The 16,902-nt window shown below is 30.3% G+C and overlaps 1 protein-coding gene across 2 annotated transcripts; it reads left to right on the top strand.

Annotated features, from left to right (window-relative positions):
- The first annotated feature begins 405 nt into the window (after nucleotides 1-405).
- LOC111371759 (alcohol dehydrogenase-like 3) lies at nucleotides 406-4,148 on the top strand. Of its 2 annotated transcripts, none has more exons than XM_022993899.1 (10): nucleotides 406-478; nucleotides 719-855; nucleotides 944-993; nucleotides 1,097-1,428; nucleotides 1,501-1,583; nucleotides 1,912-1,987; nucleotides 2,067-2,128; nucleotides 2,811-2,906; nucleotides 3,595-3,756; nucleotides 3,851-4,148. In XM_022993899.1, the coding sequence occupies exons 2-10, from the start codon at nucleotides 754-756 to the stop codon at nucleotides 3,959-3,961; spliced, it is 1,074 nt and encodes a 357-aa protein (XP_022849667.1). In that variant the 5' UTR covers nucleotides 406-478; nucleotides 719-753; the 3' UTR covers nucleotides 3,962-4,148. The 2 variants fall into 2 exon arrangements, with proteins under 2 accessions (XP_022849667.1, XP_022849666.1); XM_022993898.1 differs by lacking the exon at nucleotides 406-478 and adding an exon at nucleotides 485-649.
- Nucleotides 4,149-16,902: the final 12,754 nt, after the last annotated feature.

Genomic DNA, 16,902 nt, shown 5'->3' on the forward strand with positions numbered 1-16,902 from the left:
AGTGTTCAAATCTTACATGTTTATTAGTTCTTGTTTGATAATCAATATTATTATTATTATTACTACATGTTCATTTTTAGTCATACATTCACGTAATCAAATATTTTACACGTAAATTCAAAACTTTTTTCTACTTTAAACTACACATTCTTCTAAAAAACATTATTCAAACCTTTATTTTTACCAAATAGTTGCCATCAAACAGGGCTTATTGTTACAAGAAATTATACCATGAACATGTATTGCTAACGACAATTTTGTTTAATCTTGAAATAAATTAAGATTGATTGTTGCAAATCAAATAGTTTATTGAGCTCTAATATTGAAATTTCTTATTATACAGTCATGACCTCGGTTATTTCAAACGATTAGAAAACTCGATATTTAAATTGGGACAGTCTCTATACACAACTTTAAAAATATCTGATTAATTGTATTTTGTTTTTTTTATGAAGAGAGACGGAGAGACATAAGATTGGTGAGGATCTTATTACACTTTCTTTCTTGCCTATACATACGACATAAGATTGCCTCTGCTACTGTACAATCATCTTTTAACAAACTCACAAAATAAAGGCAGAAATGGGTAGAAATTACGCTTCCAATGATGATGGCGATGACACGGTTGGGAAAGTTATAACATGCAAAGGTAAGAAGAACTTATCAATTTCTTACTATATATAGAATTAACTTGTTCTTCATTATTCAACGCATGCAGCTGCTGTAGCATATGGTCCGGAGCAGCCCCTTGTGATGGAAGAGATCATGGTGGATCCTCCTCAGAAAATGGAAGTCCGGATCAAGATACTCTTCACTTCAATTTGCCACACCGATCTTAGCGCTTGGCAAGGCGAGGTAATCCATTTCATCATATATATCTGATGTGGGTTACGTCCTCTTTGTTGATCAAACCTGTCGTGATTTGGGTTTTAATTTGTTGAAGAACGAAGCTCAGCGGATGTACCCGCGAATTCTAGGCCATGAAGCCTCGGGGTAAGAAGAAGATATACCATCTAAAATCTCGTCTATTAGAAAGTAGAAACCATAGATTTAGTGCTGAATTTTTCTTGTTGATTTTGCTTTTTGTGATATATAGAATAGTGGAAAGCGTGGGAGAAGGGGTCACGGACTTGGAAATTGGGGATCACGTTGTTCCAATATTCAACGGGGAATGCCAGGATTGCGCTTACTGCAACTCTGACAAAACCAATCTGTGCGAGAAGTTCCGGGTGAATCCGTTCAAGAGTGTGATGACAAATGATGGAAAAACAAGGTTTTCCACAAAATCAGATGGGAAAACCATATATCATTTTCTCAACACATCCACTTTCAGTGAGTACACAGTGCTTGATTCAGCCTGTGTTGTCAAGATTGACCAGAAAGCTCCACTTAAGAAAATGTCACTGCTTAGCTGTGGCGTTTCTACAGGCAAGTAAAATTTAAACTGATCCCTTCTAATAACTGAGATTAGATTTGGAAGAATTAAATGAATCCATCCAGGTCTTGGAGCCGTATGGAATACTGCAAACGTGCAGGCTGGTGCAACTGTGGCTGTTTTTGGCTTAGGGGCTGTGGGACTTGCTGTACGTTCTCTTAAATAACACTTCTTTTTCCCCACATATAAAGCAATCGGATATGGTCTCCCACTTACAGTAGTAGGCAAGATAAATACTTTTCACTGGTGAAAGAAGAACTTTAGTTATGGTTTCTCCACAGCAATTATACATTCAGAGAACCATAATTAGAGTTCTCCCTGTAACACCAACAGTGAAAAGTTTTTATCCTGTGCACCGCGGGGCAAGGGGCAAGAGCAAGGAATATGATCAATTCTAATAAAGCAATTTGGTTTTTATTCATTTCGAATATTCAGTGTAAAAACTGCTATCTGTGCTTATGGGAATACTCGTGCAGGTTGTGGAAGGGGCAAGAGCCAGAGGAGCTTCAAGAATTATAGGAGTTGACATCAACCCGGAGAAACGTTTCAAAGGTATGACAAATGATTACCAATGTGCATTTTCATTACTGTGTCAACATAATTATGTACTCTCTTCTCTTATTTTTCGAAGGTGAAGCAATTGGAATCACAGACTTCATAAATCCCAAGGACATGGAAAAGCCAGTTCACCAGGTTAGTTAATGTATTTACACGTCTCTCTCTGTGTTTGTGCGTTGGCCCTGTCTGTCCAGGCGCCCCACCAAGCTGCGTTGACGGAGCTACTTCCCATTCTTCAACCTCAAACCTTAAGCAAAGAGTTGATCCGCAGCGAAGTAATCCCCTTCTCCTAGAGTTGGAGTCAGGGCATCGTACTCGCCCATCCCCTCTGTTATGACTGTAGGTTAGGCCCACTCGCACTCCTTCGATTAGCATTAATTAAAGGAGGGGCATCGATGAACGAGGGGGCGCCAATTCAGCCCCCCGTTTGGGCATCTTTACCTGTAACGAATTGGGCTTTACTCTTACCCCCGAGGCATAATCTAGTGGTACAAAAAATAGAAATGAGGTTATTTCACGTTTTGTTGGCGGCCGCAGTATGGGAGTTCGATTCCTGTGACATGAAATTAGATTCCTTATAGGCGCAGTATACTTACATGTTGGGACACATCCCGCAATTTACCTCACTCACAAAACTCTAGAGAGGGGATGATGGGACCCTCAAAGTTGGGACTTAACCTTTTTGAATTGGGCTTTACTCTTGTACCCCTTTTGACCTTGGTATTAATTGCGTCGTAAGAAAAGGAAGGCCTAATCTTCCTCTGTTATTTTTATTGGTTATTTTATTTAATCTTCGTCAACGTTCTATGGTTTGCAGAAAATTAGGGAATTGACGAATGGAGGTGTGCACTATAGCTTTGAGTGTGCTGGAAATTTGGATGTACTCAGGGAGGCCTTTTTATCCACCCATGATGTAAGTTTCTCCATTTATAATTTATTTATTTGTAACAAAAGTTGTTATGCTCTCATTCGGTAGGTATTAAAATTTTAATTTTAATTTAATTCAAAGTCAAAAATTAATTTAATAGATAACATATTTAGTTCCTGTTTGATGGTCAATATTTGAGAAAAATAATGTTTGGAATAGTAATTTTTAGGAGTATGTGCAGTCAAAAAATAGGAAAAAATTTGGGTTTACATATAAATATTTTTATTGTGTGAATGTATGATCGAAAATGAGTACGTAAATTTTTTTTTTAAAAATAATGGTTATCAAACAAGAATTTAATAGGATCTATTACTTTTTAACTGCATTTCATCAATTTTTATTAAAAAATCGTATTTTAATCCTCATCAAACAGGACCTTAAATGCTTTTGATTTTTTAATATATAAAACTTTAATTTAGTAATAAGTTGGTCCAATTTCTTGATTGAAGCCAAGGTTGTTTGTTATTTAGGACTATAAAAAGAAGTTTGTAGTGCATAATGCAAACGGAGTTTACCGCATCCATCTTAATTCAATTCACGTCACATTCAATGATTTTAAACGATTATTCTTTAAAATGACCATATAAAAATAAAAATATTACTATTCATAAATGGTATTTATCGATCGGTAGTGATGTAACATTAGTTTTATGGATTTTAATGTTTGTTACAGGGTTGGGGATTAACGGTAGTTTTAGGGATTCATCCAACACCAAGGATGCTTCCTCTGCATCCAATGGAGCTGTTCGATGGCAGGAGAATTGTAGGATCTGTGTTTGGAGACTTTAAAGGGAAATCCCAATTGCCATACTTTGCCAACCAATGCATGAATGGGGTGGGTTTCCTACCTACTCACCTTGTGTGTTATTTTATTTACCTCTTTTAAGTTAATTTATTATAAACTTGAGATTATTGATTGATCATTTCAGGAGGTGAAGTTGGATGAATTCATCACTCATGAGATGCCATTTGCCAATATAAACCAAGCTCTACAGCTACTTATAGATGGCAAATCTTTGAGATGTATACTTCACCTTTGAGACAATTAATGAAGTAAATATTGGAGACATGGGAGGACTGTTTCTGTAAAATAAATATGAATTTTTATCTATTTCTCTTTTTTACTATTATACATGGATGATGTACTCATTCCACTTGTCTCTTCAGTTGTATTTGCAACTATTTTTACTAAATGCAATAAATCTTCCATAGCCTTCTAGTTTTGTACTCTTTATTTAAAGAGATAATTTTGATCGTAATTATAGAATATTTAAATTTAGAATATATAAATTTCAACAATGATATATTGTTTTCCATTTATTTTTCAATTAATATGTTTTTTTAAGATTTCAATAACTAATCTACAATAATTAAAAGGGAGGATTGGGGAGAAACTTCTGTATACCAATTTTATCCTTGTATTTTTTTATTTTTTTTACTTTTGACAACAATGCCCTTAATTGTGAATGTACTATCATGGTTAATATTATATTGTTGTTATGACGAGAGAATAAAAGTCAATAAATTTTTGTGTATTTTATTAAAAACAAAAGTCCTATATATATAGGTAAGAATCAAGGATACAAAGGTAATAATTTCTAGGGCTTAAGGGTAAAATTGTTATTCACTAATAAACTTACCATTTACAACACTCCCCTTGAATGACACATTAAAAAATATACGTATCATTAAAATCTTGTTTGATAGAAGTCCAATGGGACAAAAAATCAAACAAAGGAAAAAGAAGTACAGTTATTATGGATTATAAAAAAAATAAATGCTGCCTCATTAAAATCTTGCTAGAAAAATCTAGTGGGACAAAACCTAGACTAAGAAAAAAGAGTACAGTTACTTTCTCTGATGAAAATCACTGAAGATCTTTGAGTCAGTGCATTCCAATCTTCTGAATTAATTTCTTGAATGTAGATATTGGCAATGATTTTGTGAATAAATTAGTCACATTGTCACTTGAGCGAATTTGTTGAATATCAATGTCATCATTCTTATAAAGCTCATGTGTATGGAAGAATTTTGGAGAAATGTGTTTCGTCCTATCATCTTTGATATAACCTTCTTTGAATTGTGTAATACAAACTGTATTGTTTTCATATAAAATCATTGGACTATTTTTTTGTTGAAATTAAACCACATGATACTTGGATTCATTTTCTTCAACCATACACATTCTAGACCAGCGTCATCGATCGCAATAATTTCAGAATGATTTAAAGATGTTGCTGTCAAGGATTACTTCACAGATCTCCATAACATAATTGTCCATTCACATGTAAACACATATCCTATTTGTGATTTAGCTTTATATAGGCCAGAGAGATAACATTCATCTGCATATCCCACTAAAACGGATTCCAACTTTTGAGAATATAATAATCACAAATCAATAGTGCCCTTTAGGTAACGAAAAATATGTTTAATATCATTACAATGTCATCGAGTTGGTGTAGAGTTATATCTCTTGTAAGGAGATTTACAGAAAAAATTATGTCGTGTCGAGTTCAATTTGTAAAATAAGTTAATACTCCAACTGTACTAAGATATGGTACTTTAGGACAAAGAAACTCTTCACTATCTTTACTTGAATGAAATTGATCATTTTTAATATCAAGTGATCGAACAACCACGAGTGATGTCAATGGATGTTGATTATCCATATAAAAACATTTAGAATTTTATTTATTTATTTATTTATTTATTTTTGCATAGGTAGATTGATGAACAAATAATCCTTTTGGAAAGTGTTCAATTTGCAACCTAAGACAAGATTTGGATTTTCCCAAATCTTTCATTTCAAATTCATTTTTCAAACAATTAGCAGTTTTGTTGAACTCTTCAGAAATTCCAATTAAATTTAATCATCAGCATAAACTGTTACAATTGTAAATCCAATATTTGTTTTCTTTATGAAAACACATGGACAGACATTATCACTTTTATAACATTCTTTCAATAAATATTCGCTAAGTGATTATACTACACGCTCTGGATTATTTCAATTTATATAATGATCTTTGCAATTTAGAGTCCGTTTCACTCTCATTTTTCTAAAAATAAGAATGAAAAATATAGTCGTTACAGAACCCACACAAGATATAGAAAGTCAAATATAGTGGCTTGATATGATAGATAACGGTCATATTTTTCATTTTTGTGGCAAAAGAATGTGAATCAAATGGAGCCTCAATTGAGAACATAATTCTCGAGCATGCATCGTTTGTTCCTAACACTTTAAATCCTTCGGGGACTTTCATATATTTGTCACTATCGAGTAAACCATACAAATATCCAATTGCTACATCCACAAAGCGCATATAGAACTTTTGTGACACAGACAAATTAATTAAAAATCTAAAAGTGGTGGTATCCATTACGAGAGAAAATGTTTCCTCATAATCAATTTCTGATCTTTATGAGAAACCTTGAACTACGAGCCGGGCTTTGCATCTTGTAGTTTCATTATTTTCATTTTTCTTTCGTACAAAAATCCATTTGTATCCTAAAAGGATTACATTTTCAAGTGTTCGAACTACAGGTTCAAACACTTTTCATTTCTCTAAGGTCAATTCTGTCTGTATGACTTCTTTCTATTTTGGCCACTCATTTCTATTTTAACGATCTTTAATAGATTATGGTTCAGAATCCTCATTTTGTATAATATCAAGAGCCGCATTAAAAGGCAAAAATATTGTCTATAACAAAATTATTTTGTTCCCATAATTTATAAGATAACATATAATTTATTGAAATCTCATTATTTTCTGACACGTGTGGTTCTTTAGGAACTATGTTTTCAATATTTAATTGATCCATGTTTTCCAGTGTTACTTTTTTCGAAGTTTTCAGTTGCTTTTTCTCTTGTGTTTTTTCGAAGTACAGAGTCTTTTGAACCAATTGATTGACCACGTTTCTAGCGTATTTGAGATTCATTTGCTACAGCAGATTATCCTTCAGATGCATTAATTTTTGTTGAAATAAATGACTTTGTCACTTTTATTGTTCAACAAATACATCAAGTAATTGATTTATAACTATTTGTGAATGAATTATCTTTTCAACCTCTTGATCATATTGATTATTGCGGAAATCAAAGTGAGATAGAGCTGTTTCATTCCAATAAATTTTACTTACACTTCCAGGATGTAGTTTTTCTCTTCCTATATTTAAGAAAGTCACTTCATCAAAATGAGAATCTACAAAACATATTTGCAGTAGATAAAACACCTGTTAAATGTTCAAGATACCTAATAATGGATGATAAATCAAAACCTATAAAAATTTCAAGTATTCATTGGGGAACCCATTTTAATTAGTTGTGGGGCCGAAATAGGGACTCGAACAGCACAATCAAAATTTGTAGTTGAGAAATATCAAGTTCAATGCCAGTTGCAATTGTGAATATTGATAATAGGCAATTGATCTAATATGAACCAATGATGCAGCATGTAATAAGGCATGAAATGTAATAGAATTCCCTAAACAAAATGGAAAGTATTTTGCTCTCAATTAAATTAATTAGGGATGTTTAACAAACAACAGTGTTAAACCATTTATCGACATCCCAACTAACACTTATTAAAATGTTGAGATTTATACCCATTAGAATTAACAAGACACCTTCTTGATCATATATTTGAAAATTTTGCTCATAATTTAAAATTTGAGTAGTACTTTCACAAACTTTAGGTTGCAAACACCATGTTATCATCTAGTATACGTATCAAATCTATTTGATAAAAATAATATTTAGATTATCAAAGTGGAGGATGATGGGATCCATTTATCACCCTAATTAATTTTCATAAATATAGGGAATTCAATTCCTATTTTAGTTAGTGATGGTTAATGAAAAATTTTCATGAAAGAGAACAAACATTACATAGGATTGAATTAAAGAATCTTCTAGATCTTCATTGAATGTCTATTTGAATTATTAATTTCGCCTCATTATTAATTCAATGATGATCCAACTAGTCATACCAAACAATAAAGTCAAATTGAACTTTTGGTTCAATATAATATATAATTCGATGATTTAATTTCAAAAAATACGATTAAAGCTTATATAATTTTATATCATTCAAATAGTCAAACTAATCAATCTTCTATAACATTAGTTATATGTTTTCTTCAAGGATAAATATAAATTCAAAATGTACATTTTTCAAAAATATGCTACTTCGAGATCATATTATCTTTAATTATTACTTCTTCAAGAGTAATATTTCAATATTCTTCTGGAGTATTGAAAATTATAATTCATACTCTTCAAGAGTGATAAATTAATATTCTTCTTGAATATTAATAATATAGAAAATTATTTTTTTTTTTAATTTTAATCTGGTATTGAGTTGTTTAACTTGGTTTCTTTAGGAACACAGTGAAATATATATTATTCAAAATATGTACTATTTCGAGTGCACATTATTATTGCTCTTCAAAGTAATAAATCAAAAATTTTTTAAATATAAAAAATAATATTATGCTCTTTAAGAGTAATAAATACAATATTTTTCTAGACTATTAATTACAATATTTTGTTACTTCAAGAAAAACAACATGATAAATTGTTAATTTAAAGTTTATTGAAGAACATTTTAAAATATTTAATTACCATATAGATATGATATGAATTTATATAGAAAAATTAATTAACAAAAATGCATGAGTAAAAAAATCTTCAAAATATGCATGTGAATTGACGTCATATATAGACATACATATAGTACAAGGTAATCATTACGCACATAACGAAATAATCATTATAGATTTGCTTACAAGCAAAAAAGCATAAAAGAAGTAGAAGAAGAAATAGCCTCCTTTTGATGCATATGTATATAGAGAAATTCACATATCTTCAAATTAATTTTGGTACACATGATAAGTATTTATACTTATAATCGCTAAAAATTTTGAAAAATTAAATCATCGTGCTGATAACATGTGGAAAAGAGAGAAACAGGGAATAGAGAATGCAAGTCAATAAATTTTTTTTGTATTTTACTAGAGTAAAAGTCCTATATTTATATGTAAGAATTTGAAATACAACAGTAATAATTCCAAGGGTTATATGGGTATAATTGTTATTACTAATAAACTTACCATTTATTACAATTAGAACTACATAAATTAATTATAATTCAACTTCATGTTGTCTCCTATAAGTATAAAATGAAAATTTTAAATTCTATTCTTTTATTTGAAGTACTTAAGATTATATGTTAATCGAATTAAGTTTTAATTACTTAAAAATTGAAGTTCATCTATCTATAATCATATTTTATAAATTATAATAGAATAGTTAAGAGTCAAAATAATATTTGAATTGTAAAGGATAACATTTAACAAGTAAAGTAACGATTATATGAAAATAGAGAGGACTGTTGCTAATCTTAAAGACAAAATAATTACGAGTTAGTTGCTTTAACATATTTGCAATCTCTATTCACAGGCCTCCCTAAGGAATTAGAAATAAATTTGTAACATTTTCAAATTTAATGATTTTTTTTTTCAAAATAAAATATTAAAGAGAAGAATTTTTTCTGGAAACAGTTGATTAATTATAGATGCAGTATAGTTGACTCTTATTAAGTTTTGAAGGTCTTTCTCTTTAGAGAAAAATATGTTATTAGGATAATGAAATTTTCTTTAACGATCATTGAATTGGTTTAGCTACTAATATAATTCAACTTCGAAAGATACTTCGTAAATTATATATATATATATATTTTCTTTTATGATTTGTAAACTTATTTAAAAAAAAATTAATAACTATTTTAATTGTCCAATTGATTATTTTTCTTCCAAAATTTTTAATTGTTCTAATGTTTAATAAATTAAATCAATAAACTTTCATTTTTAATGGAATTTGTTTCTCAATAAATTTGAGGTTGGCTAATGAGCAATGAAAATATATTTTTAAATTTTTTTCTTCCCATATCCTTTTTTAAATGAATAAAAAGATATATAATGATTGAAGTGCATATTATATGAACTAACCACGTAGTGCATTATTGGGATATACTATTATTTTAATCTCAATCATAAAAAATAAAAAAGAAATAGATAATTTTAGGCTGCAAGCATTTGAAATCTAAAGGCCATTTGGTTTGCGTCTCAAATTCAAATTTGAGTTTTTAGTTCATTTTAAGTTTTCTGTGTTGTGGATTCATTTCAAGATTGTTAAAAAGTGGTTAGTTTGTCATTTCGAAAAATTATTTATCAATACAGAAAACTAAAAAAGACTTTTGATTTGAAATTTTAAAAAATTATTTTATGACACTTTATTCAATGAAATTTGATTTGAGTGTACTCAGTCATGCCTATCCATGAGAGTAACTACTTCACTCACTTAATTCCCTTATTGGGTAATTAGTAAAAAAGGTCATTATCTTTCAATGTTATTGTGCAAAACGTCAATACTTTTCATTTTTTACACTTTTACCCCTACCTTCACCTTTTATTGACAAATCATAATTTTCATCAAATTTCTTGTGTAAAATGACAAATATACCTCATATTTAAATAAAATAATAAAAAAGAAAAGAAAAGTTGAAGAATAAATTGCAATCATACTCTCAAAATTTTTTAAAAATGACAAATATACCCCCTTTTTTTGAAATATAGTTGCAATTTGTTCTTTATTTTTTATTTTTGTTTATTTAAACAGGAGTGTATATTTTTCATTTTACAGCTTTTAATTGAAAAAAATGGATTAAAAAAACGATTTTTGCAATGAAATAAGGATAAAAATGTCAAAAAATGAAAAATATGGATTTTTTCACAATAATCATGAAAGGTAGGGACGTTTTGTGCTAATTACTATTTTAATAATTTATTTGGATTCATTTACAATTAAAAAAGTTTGAAAGTATGATTGCAATTTATTCTTTAAATTTTCTTTTCTTTTTTATTGTTTTATTTAAATAGGGGTATTTTGTCGTTTTATACGAAAAATTTGATAAAAATGATTATTTCCACAATAAAAGACAAATGTAAGGGTACGAGTGCCAAAAAATGAAAAGTATTGATGTTTTGCACAATAATGTTGAAAGATAATAACATTTTGTGCTAATTACCCTTTCCCTATTTGTGTGATTATATGACATATCTTACAATAATTTTTTTCTTTACAAAAGTAAAATAAAAATAAATAATAAATTGAGTTCAAAATGTAGAAATAAATATAAAAATTCAAGAGAAAATAATTTTCAATAAATCTATGCTTTGCAATGACCATTAACAAGGCTCAAAGACAAACAATACCTACTATCGGCATATAACTTCTTGAACATGTATTCTCTCATGGACAACTATATGTCGCATTTTCTCGCACAATTTTAATGTAAACAACAAAAGTTTAGGTAAAACCAAAAAAGAAAAAGAAAAAGCAGTGAAACATTGACGAAAAATATTTTTTACAAATAAGAGTTCTTGTAATTAAAATATTACATTTCAATATATTCAACATTTTCACATTATATTTATAACTTTATAAAAAAAAATTTATTTTATATATTCTTTTTAACAACTTACATTTTTCTCTAATACTATCAATTATCTCTGCTATTTGCAAAAATTCTATCAGTACTTCAAAAATATTATACATATCATTCGTCTTATATATAAGACGCGCAATATATGTGCTTACTACTAATATATTCAAAATGATATATATGCTTTAAGTAGGAGTTTTTGAAACTTGTGATTTCGTTAAATCTAATCTTAATAAAATACAAATAGAGATTGAATTTGGTTATCCAAATTACTCACTATTTTAAAAGTTGAAATAAAAGGTCTCTTAGAACTTACCCCTTGTTTGAATCTCATTCTTTCAAAAATTAATTTTTTCAAAGCTAATTTTCAACCACACATTTTTCAATAAAATAATATTATACGCAAATTCAAAATATTTTCTTAATTTTTAACCACACATTCTCCATTAATCACCATTTAAAAATGTATTTTTTTCACTTTAAACGGAGCTCAAACATGGGCTTAATTTCAAGGTTTGGCAGTTGTAGATGCTTTTACACATGTTAGAATAGACAATATATCATTGCATCGAAAATATATTTACCAAAAAATTCTTAATCACTTCCTCGCTTGAGCACTTCTTTTTCCAATCATAGGAGCTCCACCTAAGGAGATCGTCAAGTAAAGTTCTAAGAGATGAAAAAGCAATAATTTGGTTAAAGTTTATAAGGGCAGACCCACATGGAGTCATGTGGGGTCAAATGAAGTGATGACTCCACAAAAATTTTGTTTTTTTTTTCCAGAAAATAGTTATTTTAATCTATTTACGACCTATTTGAATACATGCCAAATGAAGTCAAAAAATATTGCATTCTTAATATCATTTCAAAGTACTCATTGCCTAATTTTTTGCTTCTTAATGGCGTGCGAAATAATTAAACATAGCAAAAGTTATGACGCATCAAAGTAAGTCGTTTCAAATTAGTATTTTAAAAATTTTTGATAATATGCTAACTTTTAAAATTTGCCAATGATCGTATGCTATCCGAATCCACAAATCGCTTACGTTATCTAAAAGTTAATTTCGAGAACTATATCATAGTCATATTGAATGGTTCAAATAAATATTGAAATTAGTTAAATATGCGTCAAACGTACATACAAAAAGAGGCATTTAACTTGTCTTTCATTTAAAAAAATTCAATTATTTCATTAATATTTATTATTTCTGCACGATAAAAATTTCAATATAATTTATGTCATTTTATTAGGAAATTTTACATGAAATGACGTAAAAAATTTAAAAATCGTTACGGAATAAATATAATTTGAATTACTTTCAAATTACTTTTGTGTTAAACTTAAATTTCATTTACTTCCTAGATTAAATGTAAATTTTATTTCAATTCAGTTATTTCTTACATCCAATTTGATTGACTCTCCATCAGCTTAACATCTATAAACGAAATGGTAAACAAAAAATATACATGTAGCAAAATTCATTTAACAACATTGACAATGATATAATTATAAGATATTTTCAATGTATCAAAATGCATATTAACTTATTTTCATTAATATATATTATTTTAAAAAATTACACATTAATTTTGACCAAATAACCCAAAAAGTTTGGGTCCGTTGCTGAAGGTTTCTAACATTTCTTATTTTCCTAACAAATATTTGGATATTTGTAAATTTTCCAGCCAATGAGTTTTTGGTCTTTAATATTACTTGGACATGTATTCCGTTGTATTGGCGATCCTATAACAAACTGAAATTCTAGATAGTTATATAACACGTGGGTTGGTTGTTGGTTTCACAAGATTCTCTGAAAAATCTTTGTCGTATGCTCTTCTAATTGCGTGTGCCACGTGGCAACTCTCCTATGACGTTAACGAGGTGTTTCCCTTCAAGATACCCATTTAATGACTTCGGTTGCTCTGGACTTGTTAATAGTTCAACCTCTGATGTGCTTTGGTCGATTTCAAAGGTTCAATTTCACGTAAATGAAACTTAGAATGGTTTGTTGCCAAATCTTTGCCTATGTAAAGCAATAATAGCATTTTATTTCAAGTATGTACAATAATGGTATTAGTGATAATGGCGATGCCCCTTCTTAAGTTCTTCGTGGGACCGTTTATGCCGTATAGATTTACGAAGTAAAAATAGTACCTAAGTCTGACCCTAATTATTTATGTTAGATTAGGGACTTCGGGGTTATTTCTTCTTCCGATTTCTCTCTCTCTTCACAAAGTGATAAATTTAATAAAGTAATTTTTCCTTCAAACGGAGTTACCTTCGCTTGTTGTGTTGTTTCAACTTAAACGAGGCCATCCAGTCCCTCTAGTCTGGGCCTACTTAGTTACAGTTTTGCTGTTTTACAAGGGTAGCTGTTCCCTATTGACCCTCGCTGCAGGTGGGTCCCAACCCACCTGTATAAAAAATTGCCCAAAAACCAACCTCCATGTTGTGAGTGCTCGGTAGGAGTTCACACCTTGTACCTCAAGCACTTCTCAATTAATTATGTTAGGTGGAGGATTATTGGATTCCGATTACTTTTTGCTCAAGTTGGACACCTGCAAACTTCCTATTGATCTTTAGGTGTGAGTACTAGTGGATTTGGGAGGTTGTACACATCTATTGTTAACACATGCGTTAGCCTTTGAATGAGTGCTGCAATGATTGCCGTCGTTGTTTCACTTCTTAGCCTCCGTTTTGCCCCCATTAATTTTGATTATAATAGGGGGAGTAGTGTTTTTTTTTTTTAAATGAAAAGTTTTTGATTTATGCGTAATATTATTTTTTTGAAAATTGCGTGATTGAAAAGAAAAGAGAGAAAAATTTAATTTAATTTGATGAGATTTAATAGGGGTCAAATGGGGGCTTACAGTTGCTGCACTTCAATCGTGAGCTTCGTGCATGTGGCGTTTGTAATCCACCTTAGTCGGTCATTCAAATCCTATTTTGGCACTCTTTGACCTTCAAGTAGTGTAGACTTTGTTTTATGTTTAATGGTCTAAATTTTTCTCTTTCAAAAATTGGATAGCCAAGATTTGTTGACAAAACTATAAGTGGAATGGATTCTTGCTCATAAACTTCTGCTTTCTTTGAAAATTTCTCACATTCTTTGAGCATCTTTTCACCAGAGTATTTTCATTCGCTTTCTTGTATATCGGTGATTGCCCACCTCTCTTTTCTCCGGTGACTTCGAGTTTTTCCTATTGTTGCTTCCAGCCCTTCTATTCTTTCTTTGTACGTCTATACAATTTTTACTTTGGGAATTTATTCCGTTCACGACCAGTGAATGGCGCAACCCACTGCCATGCACGCTACGTCTCCACCACGATTGGTCTACCAAAGATTAAATTGAAGATACACTATTTTTTTTATTTTTCATTTTTTATGTTCAGGTTTGTTGTCGAGCGGAACTGAAAAATTGTTCCACTAACGAAAGAATCAAAATTTATGGTTTGATTTTGGTACTTGAAATATTTGGACCGAATCACCAGATGCTCACCCTTGAAATTAGGCCTTTATAGAGTGTGAAGGCCTTCTAGAAGATTCATTTAGTTGGAGTCTTGGAGAACCATTGAGATACTGTACATTCTTGTGAATGGTAACGCTGAGTAATGTTTTAGTCCCACCTTATGCTAATATTGTTCAAATTCCAAGTTCTAATTTCTATGCCTCATTTTGAGTTTCCTTCTTACTTATAAGAATGGATAGTAGAGAGTTATACGAAATGTATGGATAATAAGTGAGCAGTAATTGTGAATATGTGATTAAAATTAATATTAGACTTTAACTTGATATTATAAGGAACTTATAATTTGCTAAATAAAAAACCCAAACAGAAGCTGTGATTTCAATTTAGTCGAACTAAAATTGGATTGGTGTTATACAATTCAACTTCGACATTCTCGAGAGTAATTCTATGCATGTAGGATTAAAGCGATGTGTAGCAACCTAAATTGTATGACTTTTGTGCATAGAAACAAATTACATATATTGAAAAAAAAAAATAGAAACAAATTACATATATTGAAAAAAAAAAAAAAAAGTTGAACCCTAACCTTGAGGGCCCCCACCGCCCCACCCCCTAGAGCTTTGTGAAGGAGTTAAATCGCGGGATGTGACCTAACAGGTCAGGGAATAAGATCTGTTTATACACCGCGCCTACAAGAAAATCAATTTTATGTCTCAGGAATCGAACCAATTCCACCTCTCGGGAATCGATCCCCCAACAAATTACATATATTGAATATTACGAGGAGATGCCAACGAAGTTAAATATAAAGTCCTTATAACATGTATGACTAAATACAATAATAATAATTATTGGACTAAATTATAAAATAAAAATGACGTGACACAGCAATGATCAATGACGACTAGAAAACGAGAATTACTTTTTCGAAAGATATTAATCATCTTACCAGAAATTGGTTTTCAAGTAAACAGGAAACTTTATTTTGTTGCAATACCTCGAACTTGGAAAGGATGATTTTTATTTTTTTTTAAGTTATATTTAGTTATGCATATCTAATAACAAATATAATTCAATATTTTCTCAGTTTTGGGGTTCCTGAAAGTCACCTTGTGAGTCAAGAAAGACCATTCTCTATTTAGCTACTCTTTACTATAGATTTTTTTGAGAATAGATTTTAAGGAAAATAATTTATTTGGAAGATTTGTGGTTAAGAAGTCGGGAAATTATGAATCCATGTGTAAAATTATTGTTTTAAGTGTATATGTGTTAAAAATGAGTTTGAACAAAAATGAATTCTATAAAATGAGGACCAATGGGGGTTAGTGTTTAAAAACATTTTAGTTGAGAAATAAATTATTATCCGAATTGTTAGTCTAAATTAAGAGTAGTGCTTGGTGTACATAGGAAAACTCCTAGGGAATTTATAGGGGGGACTTTGCATTTTTTTATTGGGAGACAACCCAAAAAAATAAATAAATAAATAAAAGTATAACCATGCAGGTAACTATCCTGAGAGTTATTCTCCTGTCCTAAATTAAGGAAATAGCATATTTGGCAAATGTGAAAGTGTTTCGCGCGGGTTAATTCGCTAACAATTAAAGAGGATCAGACGATTGTGTAAGGGACGAAACCTCTTGAGACAAAGTCCCAAAAATGGGTGTTCTTTTTATTGGCGATGAACTTTACAATTGGAAACGGAAAACAACGTGCCTCCAAGGGGCGCAAGCACACGAGTTACAGAAAAGGAAATGTTTAAGTCTAAAATCTAAAGGAATGAAAATTACATATTCTCTGTTCGAGAGTTTTGGATTCGGTCCCTTACTTCTAAGTTCTTTCTCCCTTTTATACTTCATAGGCGATCCCTTTGTGATTAACTGCTCTAAAAAACTGCTTGATCGCCCTATAACTACCCACTTTCTTTGTAGTGGCCATTTTGTCATGAAACTGTCTTTTTAACTGCTGCCATTATCTTGCATCATTCAACCGCTTTCGATTGAA

Source organism: Olea europaea, chromosome 22 (genome assembly GCF_002742605.1).
Source record: "Olea europaea var. sylvestris chromosome 22, O_europaea_v1, whole genome shotgun sequence".
Taxonomy (NCBI): domain Eukaryota; kingdom Viridiplantae; phylum Streptophyta; class Magnoliopsida; order Lamiales; family Oleaceae; genus Olea; species Olea europaea.

Excerpts from the sequence above, each read along its gene's own strand:
- LOC111371759 (XM_022993898.1), top strand. The coding sequence starts at position 583 with ATGGGTAGAAATTACGCTTCCAATGATGATGGCGATGACACGGTTGGG. Across the intron at positions 1,988-2,066 it reads CCCGGAGAAACGTTTCAAAG|GTGAAGCAATTGGAATCACA; the intron begins GTATGACAAATG and ends TATTTTTCGAAG. Across the intron at positions 2,129-2,810 it reads TGGAAAAGCCAGTTCACCAG|AAAATTAGGGAATTGACGAA; the intron begins GTTAGTTAATGT and ends TATGGTTTGCAG.